General features: G+C 48.8%; 2 protein-coding genes across 2 annotated transcripts in view; one reads left to right on the top strand and one right to left on the bottom strand.

The window, feature by feature from the left end:
- Positions 1–9,766: 9,766 nt before the first annotated feature.
- vstm4a (V-set and transmembrane domain containing 4a) lies at positions 9,767–19,829 on the top strand. The gene is made up of 8 exons (XM_079728761.1): positions 9,767–9,931; positions 11,611–12,087; positions 16,089–16,142; positions 16,316–16,426; positions 17,075–17,108; positions 17,219–17,391; positions 17,968–18,035; positions 18,958–19,829. The coding sequence occupies exons 1-8, from the start codon at positions 9,883–9,885 to the stop codon at positions 19,162–19,164; spliced, it is 1,173 nt and encodes a 390-aa protein (XP_079584887.1). The 5' UTR covers positions 9,767–9,882; the 3' UTR covers positions 19,165–19,829.
- Positions 19,830–21,829: 2,000 nt separating this feature from the next.
- Positions 21,830–27,052, bottom strand: part of wdfy4 (WDFY family member 4) — a 53,599-nt gene continuing 48,376 nt past the window's right edge. Inside the window, exons 59-64 of the mRNA XM_079729579.1 lie at positions 26,747–26,905; positions 26,204–26,383; positions 25,262–25,444; positions 24,482–24,575; positions 22,956–23,085; positions 21,830–22,370 (exon numbers count right to left, since the gene is read on the bottom strand). Of these exons, the coding sequence (XP_079585705.1) occupies positions 22,307–22,370; positions 22,956–23,085; positions 24,482–24,575; positions 25,262–25,444; positions 26,204–26,383; positions 26,747–26,905 (810 nt within the window). The 3' untranslated portion in view covers positions 21,830–22,306. The remainder of the gene's footprint in view (positions 22,371–22,955; positions 23,086–24,481; positions 24,576–25,261; positions 25,445–26,203; positions 26,384–26,746; positions 26,906–27,052) is intronic.

The following is a 27,052-nucleotide window of genomic DNA, read 5'->3' as shown; positions in this document are numbered from 1 at the left end:
TTCCAGCTGGAGTTATCAAAATGAAACAGTCAGAACAAGTTCAAACAGTCACCGGGGCCCCAGTTGAACCTATAAAAGCACAGCTTAGCAAAACAGGAATGGAAAAAGCAAAGCTGCCTAAAATGGATGAAACAAAAGCTGTCTACATTAAAGTTGACGATGACATTAAAGTGAGAGGCACGGATGAGCTACTTAGAGCAGAGAAGATCAATACAGATCCACCTAAAGTGGAAAAGGTCAAAGATCCATTTAGAACAAAACCGGCACCGGCAGAACAGGCCAAAGTGAAAATAGAGAAGGCCAAAGAAGAACCGAACAAAGTAGTGACAGCAGGGGATGAGCCGACCAGCGCAGAGCAAGGCCGGGCGAGGATGGAACATGCAAAAATAGAACATGCCAAAGAAAAACGAGAACACGCGAAAGCACTATCTGAGAAAAGGATGGAGCATTCTGTTGAATCACTATTGATAAGAAAGGCAGAAAAGGATAAGCTCAAACAGGAGCCAGACCGGGTGGAGAAGGTTAAGACGGAGCTAGCCAAAGCCAGAGCTGAGTTAGCCAAATTTAAGGAGAAAATGAAAGAGGAGCAAAAAGTAAAACAGAACAAAGCCATCGTGTTAAAGGAAGTCAACAAAAACATTCTCCAGAAGGAAAAACACCCGCCCCCATACCAAAAAAGCGAGGAGACACCTGTCATAGTTCTGGTTGATGAATATGAACGCATGAGGGAGAAATATGGTTTCAGTGAAACAGCTTTAGCCAATAAAAACCTGGCCGTTGCCAACGATGTCGCCTCTCAAAGCCAGGGCGTGGAAATGTCACGACCGCATAGTGCTAAAGGTGAAGAGGCATCAGGTATCAGCAAACCGAGGGATGCAGAGAATCCCCAGAGCCAAGCTGCCACCGAGGACGAGGCCAAGAGACCAAGCGCTAAAGGCGAGGAACTCAGGGAGAACCAATATGTTTATAGTGAAACCTCCAAAGAGTTTAAATTAACAAGCCCCTATGATTCTTCTTCTTCACTTGTAACTCAACAAAGGGATAGGGAAATAGGTATTGTTAAAAACACGAAGGACAAGATGTTCAATACCAAACCAGGGCCTGTGAGTGCCAACATAGAGCTTTCACAGCCAGGAGGATCCAACATTAATCCAACTAAATCTCACATGAACATGAACACACATGAAAGACAACTAAATCCAAATAAATCTTCACATTCAACTCCTTCACGGACATTGAGCCATAAAGAGAGGACTCAGACCAAGCAGGAAATACTGACGTCTAAGATAAAAGCTCATGCTGAAAAGGAGATTTCGGCGATAAAGGAAAAGCATTTCGCAAGTGGAAAGGGCGTACAGCAGAGGCTGCCGTCGAAAGAGGTCACTAAGCTGCTGGACAGAAATATCCCTCACAGCGTTGAACTAAGGGATCAGCCCGCTACAGCACCATTGAAAACCTCTGTCCCCGACAGTGAAACCACACCACCTGTAATGCCCTCAAATGCCTCACAAAAGCAAGAACATGTTCAAGACACTATTGTACAGCAACCCATGGCATTAAAAGAAACAAAAAATATCAATAACAGAAATGAAGAATCGAAGCCGAGAGAGAAGAAATCTGCAACAAAGGCAACATCTCAGATCAAGGAGGAGAATCCTATCAGCCTTGGAAAAGAAGAAGTGATGAAAGTAAACGTTATCCATCAAGCCGCCGAGGATATCACCACACCTCAGAAGACCAAAGCACATCCACCGCCATCAAAGCCAGAAGAAAGTCCTCCAAATGAGACTTCTCAAACCTCAAACGCAGCGATAGGGATAACACTAGAACGTCCTGAAGGGGCACAGTTAGTAAAACTTGGATTTGGTCAGGATGAGGCCCCAGCCAATGACGACAGTTTGCAGATCATGGGAATAATGGTTACTGTTAGAGCAAAATCTGAAACAGTGCGCTCTAATGATGAAGATGGAGGTGCTATAAAGGAAGCCCTAGAGAAAGCAAAGATTGATTCTGAAATTAATGATGACATTAAACCGTCTGCCATCCTGTGTCTTGAAACAACAAAAGAAAATATTGCACAAGATATTTCTAATGGTAGAGCAGAGGAGGAAAAACAATTTGTACACGCATCCCAGCCCACTGTCGAAATGCAGTACACTAAAGTGGGGGCAAATAACCATCCTGAAAATGAACCAGAAGAAACAACAGATCATCTGGAAAACAAGATGGCTGACCTCACTAATAAAAGGCTGACTGCACAAAAAGAAAGCTCTTTAATGAGAAAAACATCGAACAGTCACGCTGTACATCAAGAAGACCCTGTGGCCGATAAAGAGAATTCCTCTACGAGTATGAAACCTGCTCCTAATAAACCAGGGAAAACTCAACCCATCCTCTTCAAGCAGGGAAAAATAACTGAAAAGGCAAAGATCTACACAAATACAAATAGCAATGAGGCAAAAAGCAACGTCAAAGGTAATGTTGAAGTGGGCAATGATCCCTCACTGGCAAAAGCAATGGAAACAAGATTCAACTCCCAAATGTCTTCTTTGAAAAGTGACATCAAGAGTTCCAAAATGCAGAGCCACCCAGCATTAGAGAAGTACAAAATGGCCGATCCTATCCCTTCAGCTAAAACGGACAAAGTACAAGATGGAGGAAGTGTGCCCCTCCTGGTAGAAGAGAGAACACACCCATCCCTACCGGAAGCAGAACCTCAAAACAAAAACAGCACCTCTCCCGATTTAAAAGGACCCGAAAATGTGCATATATCTATAGGTCAGCAAGGTGCAAGGAAACCTAGTGAAGAGAATCATCAAGAAGATGGAAATGTGCACATAGGCTGTATTGCTGTTCGAGTAGTGCCAGGGGTAATTGTACAAGACGACCAAGAGAAAGCAGGCAAGGAAGTAGTTGCAATTCAAATTCTTGCTGAAACAATGAACACAGAAAGAAACAGGGACGGAGCCCTACCCTTAACACCAGCAATCAAACCGTCTACTGAAAACGTTGTCCAACAAGTCCAGCACATGGGATCCACTAACCAGAGCAGGAAGGTAACCAACAGCAGTGAAGCAAAACGTGATGAACAAGATGAACAATCTAAGATGGCTTCAGCCACAGCAGTGGGTGAAAACAATGCCATGGTCCAGGCAACAGAGGAAGAGTATTTCCAGTTTCAGGGGGTAACAGAAAGAAGCCAGGAACGAGATGACGCTATGCTAGACAGTACAGGTTTGCAAGGTTTGCCCAAGGAACACACAGAAGAATTAGGTGAACCGAGAACTTCTACAAGTGGAGATGTTACCGGTTTGCAATCTGACAAAACTTCTGTGAAAACCGAACCGTCCTTGCAGCAGAAAGCAGAGCAAGTGACAAATGAAGACAAGGTTTTGGACAACACCAGCAAGACCACTATGGATTCTGATTCAGCAGCCTCTGAAAATATGAGTCAAAGTGATAAAAGTGGGCAAGATACAAAGAACAGCCGTGTGTTCCCAGAGAGACAAAGCAATCAAAGGTTACATAATACAGAGACCGGGCAGGACGTTCCGATTTTAAAACAGGCCACGCAGAATACGTTTCATGCATCAGGAAAGGAAAAGCAGAGTGTAAGGGATTCTCATACAACCAGGAATAATAGAGTAAGTGCATCCAAGGAACAGCCTTATAACAAACAACAAGCCAAATCCAAACCTAGGGCCTCCACAATACCAGAGATTTCGGCTATTGCGGACTATGCCAGATTGAAAGTGATCGCTGCAGAAGACGAGCCAGATACAATACAGGAATTCCCTCCAAACAAAAAGGAAGGCTTTTTCCCTATGATACAGTCTCGACACAGCAGGCGCCCAGTCTTCACTGCAGAGACACCAGAGCGAAAGACGGTGAGTAAGAAGTCAGCGTCGGAGGAGCCAGAACCGAGCCCCAAAGTGGAAGAGGAGCCCAAATGCCTAGTGTTTTCAACCATGGAACAAGACCACAAAAGGACTGGAATGTTCAAACTGAGAGAAAAAGAAAATGTGCTTTCAGATGTCAAAACAAAAGACAAGGCCGATGATGATAAAATGCGTACACAAGATCCTACAGGGACTCCCCAGGCAGGGTCTGAAGACTTCCAGTATTGGTCACGGGACACGGCCAAACCTGCAGGTCCAACGTTGAGTTCCTCTGCCAATATCAACCAAGCAAATACATCGTTTTCACAGCACTCGGCTCAGCCTGACAACTCCACCACGACCGAAAGACCCCAAAGTGGTGAAGTATTTACTGTACCAAGGACAGGGCCACAGGTGGATCACAATTCACATCAACAAGCCATGTTTGGGAAAATGTTCAACAAAGGCAAGAACAGAGGGGACAGAAGCAATGCAATAGTGAGCGAGGCAAAATCCAAAGAGAATGAGGAGGCAATGGCAGCCAAGCAGAGACAGGAAAATAAAATCATTCAACAGATTAACGAGGAGAGGAGAGCTACTCTGGAGACCCAGAAAAGAGAAGCGAGGAGAGCCAGAGAGAGAGAGGCCAGAGCTGCTAGGATTGAGGAGGATAGAAGGGAGACCCAGAGAGAGGCAGAAAGAATAGCAGAGGAGGATAGAAGGGAAACCCAGAGAGAGGCAGAAAGAATAGCAGAGGAGGAAAGGAGGGAGACCCAGAGAGAGGCAGAAAGAATAGCAGAGGAGGAAAGGATGGAGACCCAGAGAGAGGCAGAAAGAATAGCAGAGGAGGAAAGGAGGGAGACCCAGAGAGAGGCAGAAAGAATAGCAGAGGAGCGAAGGACGGCACAGCTGCTCAAAGAGAAAGTCGCTCAGGAGGAGATGGAGAAGAAAAGAGAGGGGGAGAATAGAGCGGCTGAGGAGGAGAGGAGAAAGAAAAGGAGAGAAGAAGAAAGGAGGAAGAAGGAGACGGAAGAGAGGATCGCCGCCCAGATCCAGGAGGAGATGAGGAGGGCCAAACAGCGGGAGGAGGAGAGACGCGCACGCGAGGAAGAGGCACGAGTGGCAAAGGAGGTGGAGGACAAGAGGAGGGACAGGCGCCGAGAGGAGGACAGAAGAGTGGCTCAGATACAGGAGGAGAGGAGAGCCGCCCAGGTGGAGGAGCAGAGGAGAGAGAGGGAGGAGCAGAGGAGAGAGAGGGAGGAGGAGAGGAGAGAGAGAGAGGAGGAGATGGCCCGAGCAGAGGAAGAGAGGAGGGCGAAACACCGAGAGATAGAACAGAGGATAAAGGAACACGAGGAAAGGAGAGCTGCCAAGCTGGAGGAGGACAGAATGAAGAGAAAGCAAGAAGAGGCTCACAGGCAGCAGGAAGGACGAGGAGAAACCAGAGAGCAGGGAGAGCTGCCTGCTCCGATGGAGTCAGAGCAACCTGCACAAAAGGTGGCGCGTGAGAGACAACAGGTGGGGATGGAGGGAGAACCACCTCCTCCCCGGATGGAGCCGAGGGAAGCAGCCCCGTTGATGGACGCCCTGCAGTACTACGCCATCAGCTCCTCGGCAAACTCCAAGGATAAACATCCACTCTCCCCCGTGTCCCCCCGGAGACGAGGGGAGCCCACCAAGCAGGGGTCCACCCCGGACGGGTCTCTCAGTAGTCCTCCGGCCCCGTCCACCCCGTCTCCGGTTCCCCCCCGCTCCGCGGCCTTGTCCCCCGCCCCGGGACCCAAGCCCACCATGTTCAGGGTGAAGGACAACACCCTGAGGGCGTCCTCGCTGACCAAGTCGGTCAAGCCTCTCCTGCACAGGAGCTTCGGCGAGGACTTCAGGGTGGGCTCCGCCTTCAGGGGACCGGACAGAGCCGAGGAGGAGCGGGACGGAGCGCGACGCAGCGCTGGAACACCCGTCCACCAAGACACCGTCAGCAGGTCTTACAGACCGCCTGGTGTGAAGGAGTCGCCGCCGCCGCCGCCGCCGTCGGTGCCGGAGCCCCGCGCCGCTCGGGCTGATCACCGGCCCTACTCCCGGAGGAGCACGGCCCCGGACGAGGACGACTCTCGCTCCTGCGTCAGCAACATGTCCGAGGACGTGGAGAGCTTCGCCACCAGTGTGGGGGACCTGTCTGATTTCAGGGGCTTCTGCGACTACGACAGGCCCGAGTCGGCGTGCAGCTTCAGCAGCGACGTGGCCCGCTCCCTGGGGAAGCCTCCGTCTGTGCCGCCCAAGAGCGACAAGGCGCTGAGGCGGGCGCAACGGCTCACCACGCGGAGGATCAAGAAGGGCTTGATGAAGACGTCTGAGGAGGCCCCGGTCCCAGAGGAGGACCCCCTCCACTCAGCCGGTAGTTCCTCCTCCAGCGCCAGTGAGCTCCGGTCCTCCTACCACCGCGCCCGGGCTTCTCCTCACTTCTCTGCCCCTTTCTCCCTCACCCACGCCCCGACACCGGCCTCTAGCGCGCCCTCCTCCTACGCCGAGACGCCCGCCGCTTACCGCTACTCACACGCCTCGCCGCACGCCACTGGCTCCATCAGCACCCCTCACGCCACCCTCCCTGTCTCCACCCCATTCGCCTCCGCTCACGCCAGCGCCCCCTCCCCGCATGTCAGCTCCCCCGCGTACCCCCCAGTGGCCTCCCCTCACCGCGCCCCGGCTGCCCCTCCCCCGGTGTCCCCTAAACCCGTAGCTAGCACCCCTTCTTCCCCTGTTCTCCGCAGGCGCTCGGCGGTGACCCCGGTGAAGCAGTATCGCGTGGAGCCCGGCTACGCCCCGTCCTACCCGCTCACCCAGCCCAAGGTGCTGCAGGACCCCGGCTCCGGCCAGTACTACGTGGTGGAGATGCCCGTCGAGGTCAAGACCAAGACCTTCTTCGACCCCGAGACCGGCAAGTACGTCCAGCTGAACGTGCGTCAGTCGGCCCAGGGGGGCTTCCAGGCCCCGCCCCAGCACGCGGCCTATCAGCAGCCCCGGATCCCCCAGCCCCAAATGCACGTCCAGGCGCTGGCGCAGGTGTACCCCCAGGTGGCCACGCCCGGGAAGTCCTTCGTGGTGTACCCGGGTTACCCCCCGGGGCGGCAGGCCATGCCCGTGTCCACCTTGCCCCCCCAGAGGTCGTACTCGGGGATGTCTCTCCCTGAGATGCTGCCCCACCCGGGGCAGTCCGCCAGGGAGGGTCAGAACAATAGCTACCATGGGTACAACTCGGAGGAAACTCCTTATATGGACACGGCCTATGAGATGGACACGATATGTGACACAAACAAAGTCAACCGTGGGGCCACCGAGAAGTACCCCGAGGCGGACACAGACAGCCGTCTTCAGGAGGGGCCCCTGGGCTACGAGAACGATACGATACCAGCCCGGTCCAGCCAAGAACAGCGTGACATCATAACCATGAGTGAGCTGGAGGACTTTATGGATGTGTCTGACTGGTGAGAGGAGGAAATAGACACGGGGGTTTTACTTTGTTTAAAGGTGAAAGAGTTATTAAAATATATAATGCATAAAGTATTTTTCACATAGAGTAGTATACACAGCACCTTTACCACGGCTGAACAAATATAAAGATATATGCAAAAATATTTAAGAGTAAGTAAAACACATACGAGTATGTATTTTGAATATATATTTGATTTGTCATATGGTTTTATATGTGACATCTGTAGTTGCAAAGGGACTCTTTGATTGTTTCTCTTTTACTTTGAACGAAAGGTCCCGTAAACCATCGAACTGCTGCTGTTATACAGTTTGGATGGCTAAAGTGTATAAATTGTGTTACAGAAATGTTTACCATTCCATTTTCTTTTTTTTGTGTTTGTGTTCCACTTGAGACACTCAGCATTTCTCTCATACATACGAACACGGTGTGTCAACGCCACCGAGAACAAGTCTGTCATGAAACCGCCGCGGACAAATGGGATGTAATCTATGTGCAGTGTTCACTCAGAAGGATAGACACGGGCACAGTGCTTCTAGACCCTGCCTGGTTCTTTAATGATCTGCTCCTGTAGGAACATGTGCACCATCGTCGCCGACGGTCATGATCTTGTGTCATGTTTAGATGCAGGTGTTGTGCTGAACACCTTGTGAAACCATTTGTTCCTTCAGTCGAAATGACACGGTTATGAAGGGAGTTAATCAAGACTGTTTTAAGGTTTCATTTCACAAAGATATTGCCTGTTTCTCAAGTGGGAGTCGTCTGAGGAGCTTCGGCCGTGCTGTGGAACAGTGTAGATTGACGTTTGTAGGCAAAACAATTAGGCCCCCCCTTTTCAGCAAATGCTGTATGTGCACCTTAAAAATAAAGGTTAAAAATAAACAAAATACTTTAAAAGATGAATCTTTTCTTGTCACTTTGTATTATTGTTCTTTGTGTGTCCGTCTTTATCTTACAACAAAGATGGGTGAAAATAGTTGGAATAAGGTTTTTACTGTTTGTATACAGTGAAATATATTCTCTGACTTGAGTGTGTGTGGGTGTGCGTGTGTGTGTTTGTTTGCGTGCACGTGCAAGCGCGTGTGTGCCCTGCTGTTAGAACTAATCCAAATGAAATTAAAATCTAGGACCCCTCAGAGGTCCACCGGTAGATCTGATGAAATTTCCAGCGCTTTCTCTTAATTTCCTCTGCTTCTCAAGTGCGGATCAAAAGCCCACGACTGTCATTGTGAATTACTTCAACACTCCCAAGTTTCACAGCACACTTTAATTGTTTCCTTCTCAGAAGCAGTAGCCTGCTTTGACCACTGCATGGCAGACAAGAGACTGTTCAGGTTCCAAACCAATTCAAACGTTTTTTGTGTCTTTCTGAAGGAAATTAAGGAATTATCCCATTAAACTTTGTGATAAAACCTATCTAATTTAGAGACTCTTATTTGTAGCTTGTGCATAAATATAAAGTATAATTACAGTCTTTTAAAAATATTGTTGGGTTTTGTTTGGTTTTTTTTGCTGCAAGGGAAAATATGAAGTCACAGATTTATCCACTGTGGTTTATTTTCCTTTTTAGCTGTATTCTTTTTTTTCTGAAGACAATCCTGTGTACGACCTAGAGGGTCAGATGTGTTGTGTAATTCCATTTGGCTTTGGCAGTGCTCTGAGCGCGAGCAGAAGCCCTTTCCTCAGCACTTTAGCGTACCCAATAAAGCACCAGGCTCCATACCACTGGGACAGGCTGATGACCACAGCCCAGAGCCGGGCCACTCTGTCCGTCCGACAGACCCAGGTCCCGTCCAACACGCCGCCGTGCGTGCTCGTGCACATTGACACGTGCCCACCGGCCCACACCCCCATCCCCCCATTGTTCCTACAACTAAACTACAACATGAGCACATTGTCTGTGCACATGCGACAATCACACACACCGCATATGTGTATACATTAACACGCAATGTACACACTGAGCTGCAGTCATACTTAATAGGTTGAGCCCGTTTGCATCATTCTCAGTAGGTTCTTTCTTGAGAGCCACGCAGAGGAGGATTACCAGGAGAACGACACGTGTGTACTTTGTTTTCAGATGTGATTCTATATTTTGATACTGGGAATGAAAGCTTCTACAAGGAGGACGCGCGCCTCGACACAAACCCACCAGACTGGACCAGTTTAGCTTCAGCGTTTAGGCCATGTTCCAGGACTTCTCGCTGGAACGCAGGAAATGACATTTCCTACATATTGCAGAATAGAGAGAGAGAGAGAGAGAGAGAGAGAGAGAGAGAGGGGGGGGGGGGGGGGGGGGGGGGGGGGGGGGGGAGAGAGTAGTGGGAGTTCCTAAGTGGGAACAGAGACTGTACTGTTTCATATTACACAGGGAAGAGGAGAAAGAGGAGAAACAGAGAAAAGTAGCGGCTGACTGTGCTGGTAGGCTGTGTGTAGCCACAGTGTGCGTTTGGACCAGGGTTGATCGTGTAAGTGATGTACAGTCGTCTGGGTTTATGGATCCACTGACGGAGGACAATGTACTTCTCTTTAGTGGCCCTTGTCCTGACTAAGGCTCTTCTCACAGGTAAGTTTACCCTCTGCACAGATAGAAAGAAGAGGCGCCCGCAACTCATTTAATGTGTAAAGGCTACAGAGAAGTAGGCTAGAAAAGCACAAAGAAGTTACAAATAAGTTGACAAATGAACTCCAGATAAAATAACCATTATTATGATTAGGAAGAAATACTGAAATAACTTGCCAAGTTTGATCTACGTAACGATGTAAAAGTCTGGGAACCCATTACAAAGCCTTATCTAAACTGAATATTATGGTCATCTCTATAATGCTTATTCGTGCAGTTATTATTTATGGGAACTGTTTCACAAATACTTTGAAGATCATTTGCCATAAACACTTGTATAAGTTTCAAATAAACTTTAAAATCTCCTTGAAACATTAAAAAGTGAAGATTTAGTGGAATTTAAGCACATGGCGTATGCATTAAGAGCCAACAATGCATACAAAATGGTAACATTTTTAAATTGCAGGCTTGATCTGTTTTCCACGCAGCCTATTTGGGAGGCATTGTTTACTTGCCTTTGCCTCCCCATGTCTTCGCTAGTGTACAGTCTGTCACATTCAATTATACAGGACTGTCCCCGAGGGAGTCCCCAAAAAAAGAGCCACTAATGGGCACCACAGGCCAGATGGTCTGTGTTATGTTAGTTGTGTGTTTGTGCATCTTGAAGAGCATGTCTTTCTACAGATGAATGTCTTCCACCTGTGGAGTGTATTTTCCAGTACAATCACCCATGTTGTGGCCAGACACACTCTCTCTCTCTCTCTCTCTCTCTCTCTCTCTCTCTCTCTCTCTCTCTCTCTCTCTCTCTCTTTCTCTCTCTCCCTCTCTCGCTCTCTCTCTCTCTCTCCCTCTCTCTCTCTCTCTTTCTCTCTCTCTCTCTTTCAATTGAACCCAGCTTGCAAAATGCTGTATCAAACATGTACACACGCACAGACGCACGCACACGCACACACACACGCACACACACACACGCACACACACACACGCACACACACACGCACGCACGCACGCACACACACCATTGATGGGTCTGTTCTAGTTTCTTTTTTGCCATGGTCTCAAAAAGGTTTCACATCAAAGGGACCTGAAAAAATCTCTAGTCCTCCTTTCTTCTTTTCTTTTTTGTGGTAAAACAATCTATCCTCAGAGGAATCACAAATAGTATAAAAGACAGCATTCGATGAGGATCACCCAGAAATATATATAAATCGATGTATTCATTTTGAGTGTATGTGAAGCCATGACTGGCAAGATATCAAGCATCTTGAAAAAATAAACTCTTTGCAGACAAAGCATTTTCAATAAAGGGCACACAACCATAATGCAATTTATTGCTTTAAAAAGAAAAAAAATTGTTTGGTTTAAGCTCTCGCTTCCTACTGTATAGATAGATCCATTAGTCATGTTTTGTCTGTATGTGTACATGTGTGTGTCTGTGTGTTTGTGTGTGTGTGTGTGTGTGGGTCAGTGTGTGTGTCTGTGTTTGTGTGTGTGTGTGTGTGTGCGTGGCTCAGTGTGTGTGTTGGTGTGCGAGTGTGAACTATATCCACGCGTCTCGGCGTGTGCGTCAGTCAATGTGCTTCTTTGTGTATGTGTGTGTGTGTGTGTGTGTGGGTACATGTGCATGTACACAAAAACACGTACCCCTCGTCACGAGTGTCTGTGCGCGTTTGCCCCGGCAGAGGTGTGCGACGCGCTCAACGTGACGGTGGCCCCCGGGCCGGTCGCCGTGGTGACGGAGAGCGACAACCTCACGCTGTCCTGCCTGGTCTCCCAGCGGAAGAGGACCGGCGGCGTCCTGGTGCTGCGATGGTTCTTCTCCCCCCCCGGCGCCGTCCCTCCCGCCTCCTCATCCCCATCGCCTCCTCCCCCCTCCCCCCAGCCCCCTCCCTCCTCCTCCTCCTCCTCCTCCTCCTCCGAGGTGCTGATCGTGCGGATGGGCATCAAGAGGATGAAGCAGTACGGGAACTACTCCCGGGGGTTCCCGCGGCCCAAGTTCCTGCTGCAGGAGGAGCCGGCCGGGGGGGTGTTCCGGCTGCTCATCCTCAACGTGACGGCGGGCGACAGGGGGGTGTACAGCTGCAGGGTGCAGGAGATACGGAGGCACAGGAACATCTGGAGGGCCGCCTCCAACGGGACCGGCAGCACCACCCTGGCAGGTACGGACGGCGTCGCGCCGCGTTGTTGTCCCGTAAACGTATCCTGGACGGTCGCCCAGGGGAGGACAGTCGGTGGTTGGCTGCCGTCCCAGTGGGGGGGGTTGAGCGAGTGAGTGAACGCAGGGTGGGGTTGTAGCGAGGAGGTCAGGAGGACACACTTGTGTTTCCTCCTGGACAGCGATGCCCGTGCCAGCAGTTACATAACCACCAGATAAAGCGCATATAAAAAGCCTTTGAAGGATGGACGCAGGTTTTATCGGCTTTCCCCTCGGCAGAAGCCATGCCGAACGACTGGCCGGGCCAGTCGTTCGGCATGGCTTCTGCCGAGGGGAAAGCCGAGCTCTCTGGTGTTGCTTCACTTCTGTTTGGAAACTCCCAGAGAACAGCTCTACGCGTCGGGGGAACCGAGCCACGGCTTCGTTTGTCATCTGGCAGTGTGAATATAGAGGAGTCGCCCAGCCAGGCAAAACTAATAGAAATGTCTACCACGTATTCCCCCCCCCCCCATCCCTACCCTTTTCAACAAATGGTGCCGGTCTGGGCTTCAGACCGTTCCAGATCTCCTGGCATTTCCATCGCAAAACAATGAGCTCACTCAGCCAAGCCACACTCAACAATATCACCCTGTGTGCGTGTGTGTGTGTGTCAGCGTGTGTGTTTGTCTGTGTGGGTGTCTGTCTGTCTGTCTGTGTGTGAGTGTGTGAAGGAAAAAGGTGCAGTGCTGCTGAGTTGGCGACGTTCAAAAAAAATCCCTAACACATTACATCAGCATTCTGTTTTTACTTTTAAACCACCTTCAGGATTGACTCGAAATTGTAGCCGCACTGGGATTTGGTTTCATGCAATTCATTAGAATCAAACACCCGCTGTGATGAATGATGTACAACGACAATGTAAAGCTTGGAGATCCATGTTGACGGGTGACCCTGGAAAGCCGTTATACAAATACACATGTTTTGGCCACTGAAGAGGAAAAGGTGGCAATGTTCTCAGGAAGAATGTGAGGAGCTCTCATGAGCATGAGGACCTGGCTTCAGGCCTGGTGACAGGGACGAAAAGTAAAAGCTATTTGAGGTAATATTAGGAGTTGAGAGGGAGGAGTATGTTGTGTATTGCCTGTATAGCGTAGTGCTGGTGTTTTCCGTTCCACTGCCCAAACAAGGGTCCTGAGTTTAATTCCCAATGTCAGCTACTCATAAAAGTATCAGCTACTTTAATATGTTGTGTCTGATGTCTTCACATGACCAATTCAATTCTCTTCTAAGTATCAGATTACCATGAGATCTACTTCATTTATTTATCTACTTACATGTTAAGTGCACTTAATTTTAAGTTGTATATAATCCAGTTTGACTTAGATACAACTTAATACCTTTGTGCTTGGAGTCAAACACTAAACATATGTTTAGTAGGCGTCGTCATATATTTCCTATATATTAAATACCTTGGTATGAACCTTGGTATCTGTAAGAAAAGGTCATTTAACTTTGCATGGGAACAAATATAGATGTCTAAAAACATCTAAATATAGAATAGTCTAATATATGTCGAAATATAAAGGGCTAGGTATTAGGGTTTGGTTTAAGTGTTTGGTATTAGGGTTAGGTTGGGTATTTCAGGTTTTGTTTCGGGGTTAGGGTTTAAAGTTTGGTTTTAGGGATGGTATTAAAGTTTGATATGACCAAACCATCAGGGTAGAGAAAAATCGATCTGGACTGACCTCATTCATTCAAGATGCAAATGTTTTCAGCAAGCCAAATGAGGCTTGGATACCAAATTTCTAAATGGTTTGTCAAATTTGGCTGTGTGACTTTCATAGTGCCCCCTGTGACTAAAATAACACCTGCCTTTATGTGTATGGCAAATACTGTGACCTCTGAGCCATGTAATCTTTCCATTGAAAGTTAACTAATTTTAGTTTTCTCGGCAAAACGTATATTCTCGTTAATTACTCAGAAACCGTAAGGCATTTGGAAAAGCAAAATAGGCCTACAGGCACACATACCGGGACAATAACCCAACGATAAAACTGTGGGAGATATATTCCACAAATCAGGCAGAATAATACAAATACAATCATAAAACAACAGTGTTTGCCTTGCAACCACACTTTAAAAAATCGCCTTGTCTGGCAAATACAAGGCAATGCCTCACTCTGGAAGCCCCACAACCTCAGGCATCCCCGACATGCATGGACCACAGATGCAGAAACACAAGACTGTGTGGCCAGAACACACTACGAAACAAAGCTAAAACTGTCGGCCATCGAGCCCCTCCTGTCTGGAGTTCCCCGAACGAGGGCAACACAGTCTTTGCTGTGGACGGCCCCTCTAGTTTCCGTGGATACAGGCTGATCCCCGATGCATGAACTCGAAAGCCGATCACGCCTCCTAATGGATGAGCCATCCTTTGCTCATTTTTCCTTATTAGTGGACCGCAGCGCAGTCCGCTAGCTCTGGTATATGAATTCTTCCAACAAAGACGGACTGTGGAGACCTCAAAGAAACTGCCCTCTATCTTTAGTTTTCATGACTTTCCGTACCTCGCCATGGCTTTAAGAAGAACATGTCCATTTCTGTTCCTATTGCCGAACGTTTTGGAAGATAAGCGAGGAGCTGAGGAAATTTTATCTAGCTAGCTTTTATTTGTTGCATAAATCTGTTGTTGTCACTGGTCTTATGTATAGCAAACTTTGATAAGCACAATGTATCCATCCATCTGTCTGACGGGATTGAGAGCAGTAACCTGAGAAGATCAAACAAGCATTAACATGTTGGAATCACAGAGCCAGGGAGAGATACCGGATGAACTGTAGAGCCAGGGAGAGATACCGGATGAACTGTTGAGCCAGGGAGAGATACTGGATGAACTGTAGAACCAAGGAGAGATACTGGATGAACTGTAGAGCCAGGGAGAGATACTGGATGAACTGTAGAGCCAGGGAGAGATACTGGATGAACTGTAGAGCCAGGGAGAATGTGTGGAAAATCCTCACTAATTTTAATATTAAATATAAATTAATATTTCATTTCTGCATTAAAATCTCATTATGGGGGGCAAAGGGTTAAGTATAGGATTTTATGTTCTGTCTCCTCAACCTCCAAATGCCCCTGACTCAAAACCGAGTCATCAGTCACTCTCTGGCCTCACCTGATTACATGCTTATCATATGCTTTATTAATGTTCTAACAACAAACAGAAATTGGACAATGCAAAAATGATTTGTGTAAACAAGACTATGTGTGTGTTTGTGTGTGTGTGTGTGTGTGTGTGTGTGTGTGTGTGTGTGTGTGTGTGTGTGTGTGTGTGTGTGTGTACAGTTGTGGAATTCATGGTATTCGTGTTTACCTATGGGGTGGTTAGTTTATGTTTGTTTTTGCCATAAATCACTCATTTACAAAAATAAACCTTCACTTGGATGCTGTTCTTCTGTCCCTGACATGCTGTTATACATTTAATCTGTAACACTTTACAACAAGGGTCAATTAGTTAACATAAGTTAACGCAGATATAAGCATTATTATGTAGCCTTTGTATGGTGGTTAGGGTTGGTAGGTTAGGGTGAGGGTTAGGCCTAACCTATTAAATAATGTATAAATTACATGAGCACAATCAGTCAACATAAACACCATTAGAACGTGATTACTGGACACTGTTAATCACTGTTAATCACTGTTAATCAACTGTTTGTTAATGCCTATCACTGCATGACCTAATGAGGGCTGATTATGGCCCCACGTTCACGCAACGCCACGGACCCCTTATGTCCTTGCGGACCCTCCTTGCGTCCACCGCAAGGGCCGGACGTGCGCCTCCCGAAAACTGTACCCTTCCGTCGAGGCGACGCAGCAGCGAGGGCTGTGATTGGTCCGCTTACTAAAACCCGACGTAGAACCATAAAGGTTCGGGACTGCGTTGAAGCGTCAGCGTTGCGTGAACGTGGGACCATAGTCAGCCCTTTACTGTAACGTGTAACCACTGACCGGATGGTTCTTCCCCAGTGCGTCCCCCCCAGGAGGAGGGCAGCGGAGCAGGGGTGCTACGCCTGGTCTCAGGTACGACCCCGGCTCGCCCTCCCACATCTGCTTCATTTCACACTCACGTTTTAGACCGCTGTGTGTGTTTGTGTGTTCAGGGTGAACTGCATAGTGTGGCGTGGCAGCTGACCTGAGTGTGTGTGTGTGTGTGTGTGTGTGTGTGTGTGTGTGTGTGTTTGTGTGTACTTTAGATTTGTACCTGTGTGCCGTGCTGATCTGCTGCCTGGGGCTGCTGTCCATCTTCCTGTTCACGCTGGTCCTGGGATGCCAGCACCTCCTTAGAAGGAGGCATAGACTCAAAGGTACGGCTGCCCCTCCTCTCCTCCTCTCCTCCTCTCCTCCTCCTCTCCTCCTCTCCTCCTTGCCTCCTCCTCTCCTCCTCGCCTCCTCCTCTCCTCCTTGCCTCCTCCTCTCCTCCTTGCCTCCTCCTCTCCTCCTCGCCTCCTCCTCTCCTCCTCTCCTCCTCGCCTCCTCCTCTCCTCCTCTCCTCCTTGCCTCCTCCTCTCCTCCTCTCCTCCTCGCCTCCTCCTCTCCTCCTCTCCTCCTCTCCCCCCTCTCCTCCTCTCCTCCCTCTCCTCCTCCTCTCCTCCTAGCCTCCTCCTCTCCTCCTCTCCTCCTCGCCTCCTCCTCTCCTCCTCTCCTCCCTCTCCTCCTCTCCTTCTCGCCTCCTCCTCTCCTCCTCTTCTCCTCTCCTCCTCTCCTCCTCTCCTCCTCTCCTGCTGACTGGACCCTCCCACTCCCTGCGTTACCTATTATATTTGATGGGACCTTTTGGTTTGTTTTACGGACGCTGAAGACAGACACTTGGGTTGAAGGGGACAGGGAAAGGCGTTCAGATGTGGCGATTAAGCAGACACTTCTATCCAAAGCAACTTACTTAAGTCAGGCTGTTAATAAAAGGTGCCTTATGCTGACCGTTGTTGATTTCCCCCTCTCCTCTCCCCCTACAGCCAGCTACCTACTGGTCAAGTGTCCAGAGAGCAGGTGAGTGGCCCCCACAGTCCATCCACGTGTTCCACCTGAAGCTTCAACTCAAACCCGGGCTGCTGCGCTCCGTCCCCCGCGCTGACGGCCGCCCTCCTCTGTCTCCTCAGCTCCGGAGAGACGGTGACCGACTCCACTTGCTCCTCCAGCTCCTCTCCCAGAGCCCAGAGGAAGGAGGCGATACGTCCACCCAGCAGCCGGGCACGGCCCAAAGCAGCCGCAGGACAGATGCCTCCCAAGGCAGAGGACCCACCACTGACCCTGCCACACATGCTGCCCAAAGGTAAAAGGGTCAAATGCACTTTAACGTCCGACGCTGGTTTCATCTTTATTCCGATAGCGGTGGCCGCCGCTCGTCTGATTGATGACGGCTGGAGGAGAAGCAGGGATCGGGTATCCGAGCTTATGGCCCGAGAGGTCAATGTACCTGTCAATAAGGCTAAAAGAAATACAGTGGTTTTATATTCCGCGCTGCTCGTCCAAGGGAAACAACTGAACGTCGACTCAAGTTGTCCATAGGAGGAATGGAATGACATGCAATATCCCCTGCCTAATGTAATTGTAGTCCTCCACCCAGACAGTATAGTTATGGAAAAGTCCAGATTGGCGGTGAGCTGCTGGAATGTTTGAATGGGAGAGAAACTGTTAGAATAATACAGCAGAACAACTGACCGTGCATTGAGAGAATTAAAGTCAACACAGGCTCCAGAAAGTGGAATGAAGTGCATTGACGCGTAACCTTATATATTATTGCATATTCTATTCAACGCAAGCAGGTGACGGTTGAGCGGTTCAATCCGCCACAGTCGTCCTCTGAAGGGGGCTGTTTGTATGTTGACGTGGGTTTTGTGTGTTCCAGTTCCTTTGGCTCAACAGAGGCCTCGCAAGCCCAGAAGACTAAAGAACCAAACCAGGAGATCCAATCCTGTAAGACTTCTTTCACCCACACCATCAGCCAATCATAAACCTCTCTTCAAAACAGTGCCTGCATAGTGACTGCAGTGACTGCTCACTAAGTTACACACTTTAAATAACGTAGATTCAGGATTCAATCTCTGGGCTATAAATGTATGATATGATGTTTCTTATGTGAACAATTTAGTTTTATGTAACATTGGGGAACTCAATGTGATGAATTTGTCACACAAGGAGTTGTGTTGAAGTACCCTCTCATTGTCTTATAATTCAAGTGCTCTGATTGTATGTGGTTAGAATTCTCTTCTCCCACCACATGCATGTTGGTTCTCTGTTTAATTGTAACCCGGTGGACACGCGCTTCTTCTCAAAGAACTCTTTCTCTGCAAGTACTGGAACATAATGAAGTAACACCCCTGTTATATTGAAGGCAGCAGTGGTAAAACAGAAAGGTCTGAAAACAAGACTATCATTATGAACATTCTTTCCACAGGGACAGAATAAATGTTTACGTTCTGATGTTGAACATTTCTCCCCCGTCTCTTCTTATCACCGTGGCTTTCCCTTCTCCCTCCCACTCTCCGGCTCTCTCTGTTTCTGTCTGTCTCCCTCTCCCTCCTTTCTCTGGCTCTCTGGTTCTCTCTCTCTCCTTTTCCCTCTCTCCCACTCCTCTCTCCTATCTCTCTTTTAATATACCTCTCTTTTTCCTTTTTCTCTCTCTCCTTCTCCCTCTCTCCCACTTCTCTCTCCTATCTCTCTTTTAATATATCTCTCTTTCTCTCTCTTTCTCGCACTCTCTATCTTTCTCTCTCCCTCTCTCTCCATCTCTCTCTCCCTCTCTCTCCCTCCCTCTCTCTTTCTGTCTCTCTCTCTCTGTCTCCCCTCCCTCCTCTCTCTATATCTCTCTATGTCCCCTCCCCCCCTCTCTCTCCAGCAGAGAGACTACCAGGAGGACAGTCTGACGTACGCAGAGTTGGAGCTGGTCAGACCGCGCCCTGAGCCCCCCGTCTCCACCCCAACAGGCCCGGCCGAGACCCCCACCCCCACCACCACCCCCACCAGCACCACCATCATCACCACCATGGACACCAACACAGACACTGTGTATGCTCAGATCCTCTTCCAGGAGAAGCAGCTGTAATCACATGTTCCTGTGTCGTCCTCCTCATCATGAAGGGTGGAGATAGGAGTCTGGTGTTTGTGGTTCTCCTGGTGAGGCCACTGGTCCTAGATAGATCTACACCACGGAATCTGCTGACATTCAAAAGACTATTTATGAAATAATACAGCATTTGGCTTTCCTTCCTTCATTCTTTCTTTCTTTACATGCTTCCTGTCTTCCTCACTTCCCTCCCTCCCTCTCCTCTCTCCCTCCTACCTCCCTCCCTCCCTCCCTCTCTTCCTCACGCCTCCCTCCCTTTCTTTATATATGTCTTTCATTTCTGTCCTCTTTCCCTTCCTTCTGAAAGCACTGCAACCTTGGTTGGCTGAAGCTCTAACTGGCCAGAGCTGTGGTGTTCTGCGGCCGTCCTTCATTCGCTGCAGTTTGAGTTGGTTTTATAAGTCCATTGTTTTGGGGGGGTACTAGTTGTCGTCTCTCCAGCCTGCGAGCCAGATGTTTTGGTGTTGGGGAATGCTTGATTAGTTCCAGTAGAACGTGGCAGCACAGAGCCAGGGAAGATGCCAGACTCATCGCCCCTGTCCCAGCCAACCGTCCTTCTGAAAGGCTTTTTTATTTTTATTTTGAAAGCTCTTGAATGATGTACATAACTTTAACACTAAAGCGAATAAAGAAATATTATTGGTTATATACATATATGATATATATATATATATATATCTACATGAGCAAAACAAACTATTGTTATCCCTTTGCAAAGTGAACTGCATGCAGGGAAAAGATGTGTCAACAACACGGCAGTGGAGAGACGACGCTTCAGGAGAATTAGAATTCTGCAGGCGGGCTCGTACCTCTCAGCCGCCCGCCAAAGGTCAGGGGTCGAAGCCGTTCTGTGAAGGTCAGTTTGTGAAAAATGGAATGAAGTTGAAAGGTGTGCGGAGAGGAGAGGAGAATGATGTTTGTCCATTGCACACTCCTTATGGCGGTGGGAGGATAGAGAGAAATAAAGAGAGGGGAGAGAGAGAGAAAGAGGGGGGGGGGGAGACAGAGAGATGCTATCATTACCCACACACACACACACACACAATTCAAACTCACTGACTAGGATGAACCCGCTAATGACTGCATTTACTCAAATTAGACTAATTTTAATTGTGCTTAATAATTAGCTTTACAGTGTATTATAATTGGGTTAGGCTACAAGATGGTTCTGCCTAGGTGCAATAATTTATTTGATTTAATTATTCTGAGCAGCCCCGACGGCTTGACATTTCATATCGTAAAGAGCGGCCATGTGGAGAGAATGGAGACGGCCGTTGTCTTTAGAGAAGGTCACAGCTCGCTCTCCGGGAAAATTATGAGCACCATTTTCCAGTCTATTAAGCCACTCCACTTAGCACAATTAGCCGCACACACAGAGGTTAAAGAGAGGGACCTCTGCCTTCATGAGAGAGCGAGCAATGATGCACATAAAGAGAGAGAGAGAGAGAGGGGGGCGTCAGATGACTTAGTACCAAACTATCCCGCCTCGTATTTACTCATACTGATGCACAGATGAGTGTTTGGAGTTCATTCGATAAAGCAGTTAACAAGATAAGCAAGAAGAAAAAAAAGGAAGGAAGTGGATGCTTGTCATCACAAAGGCCACAAGAATGTGTTACCGCGGCAACGGCGGTGATTAGGGGATCATGTTTGATTTAGTTTCCGAGGGGTTTGGATTGTTTTGTGTGGTCAGAAAAACCACCCAGAAAACGGGGGGGGCGTCTTGTTAAAGACATGTTTGTGAAATATCAACAGCAAAGACCAACAAGTAGTTTCAGGCACATTTCGTGAGAAGTCGATTTACTCCAAATGACCTCCCAGGACTAAAATGAAAAACATGTTGCGGGGAACAAGAGCTGGAGGGCATAAACATCTCCCCCGACATCTCCTGAATCTGTTGTGCCAAATGTGAGTCACATGCGATGACAACTACAAGCTAGAACCATCACGCCATGATACGCCAAGACACGGAGGCCTTTAGGAACGGTCAGGATTTTACAAGATGAAAAATAAGATAATGCAGCCCCGGGATCAGCAATTACTAGGTTATTCGTAGTCCCATCAGAATGCATCATGGGATTTGTTGTTTGGCGACACTCCTTCCTTCCTGTCTTGTCTTCTCATAATGACAACTCATTTCATGATCAATTACCAAACAATGCCAAAAAAAACCTTACCACCAAAACAATAATTAGCAAAAGGCAGGCAGTGCGATGTGAGGTTGTGATGTACAAGTCTGATTCTGAGAGCAGTACGATCAGTTAAGTGTTCTGTGGTACAGGAACTTAGAGAGGAGAGGTATATAGGAAAAACATAATGAATGGGGAGGTCATGAGACGAAACTGTGACGACAATGTATCATAGGTTATGCTAGCTATGCTAAGTCTGTGTTAAAAACAGAGTTCTTGTGTAGAAGTACGCAGTGAGTTAGCGTCATATGCTAGCCAGCTGTCTGAATATGGGTCATGTGTTATCATAGGAGAGGGTTTCAATGTACTATTTTAGCTTCAGTTAGATTCATCAAACCTTGTTCAGGAGAACCCAGATTTAGGTAAAAAGATTTAATTGTTGAAAAATCTGTAACACTTGAGTCACTAAAGCAGATTAAGTCAAGTTCAATCAAGATTTATTACAATTTGTTAAAATGCATTATTTACAAATATATAAACAGAATTAAAGATCACCTTGAGCACAATACTTATGTGATACACTTTTCATTTAAGGATTAAAATATAAGACACTACAGATATTCTGTATTGTTCTTGTTATCTGTACATAGAAAATATACTGTGCTTAATATTACATAATATCCTCTGCTTGAAAGCCCTGATTGCACAGCATCATTTCAGGGATTCACATTTAAATGCATCCAATATAAAACGATATAATAAAATAAAAGCCCTCATTGGACGACACACACACACAAAACACAGAAACACGCACACGAAACACACACGCAAGCACACACACACACACACAAAGAACACACATACACACACACAATCCTGAGGTGCTGAGACCACTGATGTGGTGATGATGAGCGGGGAGGTCTCTCCTCCCGCCCGGCGCGTTGAGAGATGGGGGTCGATAAAGGCGGACAGACCGGAGCCCCCTCCTCCTCTCAGGAGCAGATCCAGGTGAAGACCCTCCCCCACGCATCCCCCACCAACAGCGTAGCGTGGCTCCTGCAGCACGTTCGTTAGGACCGCCACAATGATCACCATGACAACCGTCATCATCGTCATAATCACAACAGTCTTTCAAAACATTTTAAATAACAGTTCAAACTCAATTATTTAAGTCTCTATGATTCACAGGAAAATCGGAAAATTAATAAAAAAAAGATACTACTTTTCCATTCCCGGAGAAATCCAGGAGCAAAAGTAAAAATGCAATGCAAACATGATAACATGAATGGTAAATGAATGGAATATTAGCAATATATATATATCTTTATATAAAATATACGTGAACGACTATTATTATTATTATTATCAAATAAAACAGTAAAATAACATGGATCACAACGAGGTCAGTCTTTGCCTCGGCTTGATGAATCCATCTTGATGTTCCCCCCCCCTCTAGTTATGTTATACCCCCATCCCGTCAGAGACCTAACCCAGCGCCAAGAGAGGGGGAGGGCGTGTGTACGGTAAGGGTGTGTGTACCGTGAGGGTGTGTGTACGGTGAGGGTGTGTGTACCGTGAGGGTGTGTGTACGGTGAGGGTGTGTGTACCGTGAGGGTGTGTGTACGGTGAGGGTGTGTGTACCTGGACATGGCCAGGGCGGTGATGGCCGGGCTGGGTTTGTTCCGGCGCCTCGTCGCGGTCTGACTGCGGTTGAGCTCCCGACACAGAACCAGCTGTCTGCTCCAGCCGCTGCCCCGGACAGGACAACACACTGGGGACCAACGGCAGAGAGCAGGCAATTAGGGACACACACATAGAGAAACACACACACACAGAAACACACACACACACACACACACGCACACACACACGCACGCACACACAGAGAAACACACACACACACACAGTGAAACACACACACACAGAAACACACACACACACACACACACACGCATGCAGAGAAACACACACACACGCCCACAGAGAAACACACACACACACACACACGCACAGAGAAAGACACACAAACACATACACACACAGACAAAAAACCTCAGACACAAACACACACCAACACACACATCCACTTCTGTCACAGATTAGCATTTCAAGTCTCCCACCGTCAGACGTGACCCCTCGCCCGTTACAGAGGCAAAAGCCCCCCCCCCCCCCCCCCGGAAACGCTCCACAATTATGCCAATTAAACGTGTTTATCAGTTGGTCAGCCCGCCAGTTTAAGAGAGAAAAATCCTTCCAATATACGGGTGGTGGTTTTGCGCAAACCACGCGTCCCAATGTAATTTGCCAAGTGTAATACTCTGGTGAGGTGACGTGGAGCTGGAACCAATGTATGCCAAATTGGATCTGGGTATTATTGCTTTCTAAATTACACACACACACACGCACACTCACACACACACACACACACACACACACACACACACACACACACACACACACACACACACACATACACAAAAGTACACACTCACAAACACACACACACACACACAAGTGCACACTCGCAAACACACACACGTCAGCAGAATTACTCATCAGTGTTTACTGCCTCTATGTTTAATAACTTTATAACAGCATAATTCCTGCTAGCCCTAATGCTAGCGAGGGATGTTGCAAGCATTAAAAAGATCCATCTAGCACCGCCACAACAACAACAACAGCAAAAAGTCGTCAGACAGCCAAAGAACAAACCTCCTGCGTTGTTATACTTTGCGCCTCTAAATAAACGCAATGACACGGTGAGGGATTCTGGATTCCACATAAAAAAAACTGCTTTCCATCTAGTATGAATGCACTAACTATGCTAACTACAAAAACAATAAAGGAAACACGTGTATGCTGTGTGTGTGTGTGTGTGTGTGTGTGTCGTGTATGTGCTTGGTGTATGCTGTGTGTGTGTGAATGTCTGTATGTGTGTGTGGTGTGTGCGTATGTGTGTGTGGTGTGCGTGCGTACGTGTGTGTGTGTGTGGTGTGCGTGCGTGCGTGCGTGCGTGTATGTGTGTGTGGTGTGCGTGCGTGTGTGTGTATGTGTGTGTGCGTGCGTGTGTGTCCGTGCGGGCTGTGTGTGTATGTGTGTGTGTTGTGCGTGCGTGCGTGTCTGTGCGTGTGTGTCCGTGCGGGCTGTGTGTGCGGGGTGGGTGTTACCGGCTCCATCCGTCTGTGGAGGGTGGGCGTCTGACCCGGGGCACGCCCCAGCTCCACCCGGGGACGGTGTTCTGGTGTATTCCGTCCTCCACATCTGGATGAGGGACGCACAACAGCAGGCAGGGAAATGAAGGTATAACACAACACCATGATCACACACACACACGTGGCCATGTGAGCCCACACACACACACGTACGCGCACACTAACCCACACACAGACACACACACACACACACACACAATACATCTCAATAATAATATAGACAATAGCCCCATTTGTCATTCTTGCATTCTGTGTTTGAGGCATAGTTGCATACTTATTTTATGATATAAACAGTGGTGTTGCAAGCAGGTGCGCACACACACACACACACACACACACACACACACACACACACACACGGCATGAGTGCCAACATTCGTATCTCCACGATCCATACGCTGCTATTTATATCTTGGTGGACATTCAAACGGGGACCTGAAGACTAATACAGATATAATGAGGTCAGCGTTCGAACACGGCAGCAACGATCTGCTCGGAGGGAAAATGGATTCGTTCAGCAAAACAGGATCCAGGACAAACTTTAACAACCTCCTCCTAAGACAAACGAGCACACACACACGCACGCACACACACACACACACATGCACTCACGCAGACACACACACACAAACAACTGCAGCAGACAGACGCACACGCACACACACACACACACACACACACGCAGGCACACACACATACAGGCGCACACACACACACACACACACACAGACGCACCCGCACAACGCCGTCGGCGCTGCCGGTGACGAGGGCGTTCCGGGCGTCCCACTCCTGTGTCTGCGTGAAGCCCACACACAGGATTTCCCCCAGGGGGCGGCAGGACGTGTCCACGTGGGACAGCAGCTGACCCTTCATGGTCCACAGGTAGAGCTCGGTCCCGGAGCAGGAGGCTATCTCCCCCTGGGGGGGGACACGGGCGGGAGGGAACGGACCAACGCATTAGGACACGCATTGGTTCATACACACCCACTAATACACACAGTCACACGACACCTTGAAGCCCCGGAAACGATTCAATGTTTTATTTACGTTTATCGCCGTCGCCGTCAGGAACCAGAGAAGGAGTGTGACGGAACACAGAGAGGGAAGACGACGGGGGGCGGTGAGAGAGACAGAGAGAGAGGGAGGGAAGGAAGAGTGAGAGAAAGAGAGAGCGTACAAATAACAGAGAGAGACAGTAAAGGAGACGACAAGAGAGAGAAGAGTGAGTGAGAAGTGAAGACGGAGGAGTGGAAGACGAGCGGTAGAGAGAGCATGACTCTGACAGAGGGAGTGAGCGAGCGGTAGAGAGAGAAAGAGTCTGATAGAGGGAGCGAGTGGTAGAGAGAGCATGAGTCTGAGAGAGAGAGCGAGTGGTAGAGAGAGCATAACTCTGACAGAGCGGAGGAGCGAGCGGTAGAGAGAGCATGACTGACAGAGGGAGCGAGCGGTAGAGAGAGCATGACTGACAGAGGGAGCGAGCGGTAGAGAGAGCATGACTCTGACAGACGGAGCGAGCGGTAGAGAGAGCATGACTCTGACAGAGGGAGCGAGCGGTAGAGAGAGCATGACTCTGACAGAGGGAGCGAGCGGTAGAGAGAGCATGACTCTGACAGAGGGAGCGAGCGGTAGAGAGAGCATGACTCTGACAGAGCGAGCGAGGGAGGGGGCGGGGCTCACGGTGAGGTCGTTGATGGCGAGCGCTGTGACCCCGGCGGCGTGGCCGGCCAGCTGGGCCACGTAGCCCAGCTCGGCCAGGTCCCACAGGATGGCGGTGCGGTCCCGGGACCCGCTGACGATCACGCCGTGGGCGCGCGACACCGCCAGGCAGGTGACGGCGTCCGTGTGGCCGTACAACGGCTGGAGGGGGGGCCAGGGGGGACACACGGAGCCGTGAGGACCAGGCAGAAACACACGCGGGCGGGCGCGCACACACACACACCACACACACACACACACGCGAGGCTTCTTGTGAGAGAGTTTGTCCACGCACACACACACACACACACACACACAGCTAAAAAGTATTTGCTGAGGCATCATGTGAGTTTGTACACACACACACACAAACACACACACACACACCGTACCTTTCAAAACCTCATGTAGATTAAATTGTCCGGACACACACACACACACACACACACACACACACACACACAGACAGACACAGACACACACACACACACACACTGGTCCAAACGTGTACGGAGCGAGCCTCACCTGCCGCAGCCTGATGTGTGTGAGCTTATCCTTGGCGAGCCCCAGGTCCCACACACACACCACCGCGCTGCTGCCCGCCGTGACCAGCGTGCCGGGGTCCGGGCAGGCGGCGCACAGGGTCTCCCCCCAGTCACACAGACGCTCACACACGGCAAAGGTCTGGGGAGACACACACACACACACACACACGTCATAAGAACGACCACAATGCACCAGTAGGACAGTGGGATGGCATGCCCAGATCTGTCTCTCTCTGTTACTCCATCTGTTGGGAATAATTCGGGATGCATTGATGTGACGATCATA

This window comes from Pollachius pollachius, assembly GCF_949987615.1.
Source record: "Pollachius pollachius genome assembly, chromosome: 2".
Lineage (NCBI taxonomy): Eukaryota > Metazoa > Chordata > Actinopteri > Gadiformes > Gadidae > Pollachius > Pollachius pollachius.
Note: the sequence above shows the minus strand (reverse complement) of the source record. Positions and strands in the feature narration are given on the sequence as shown.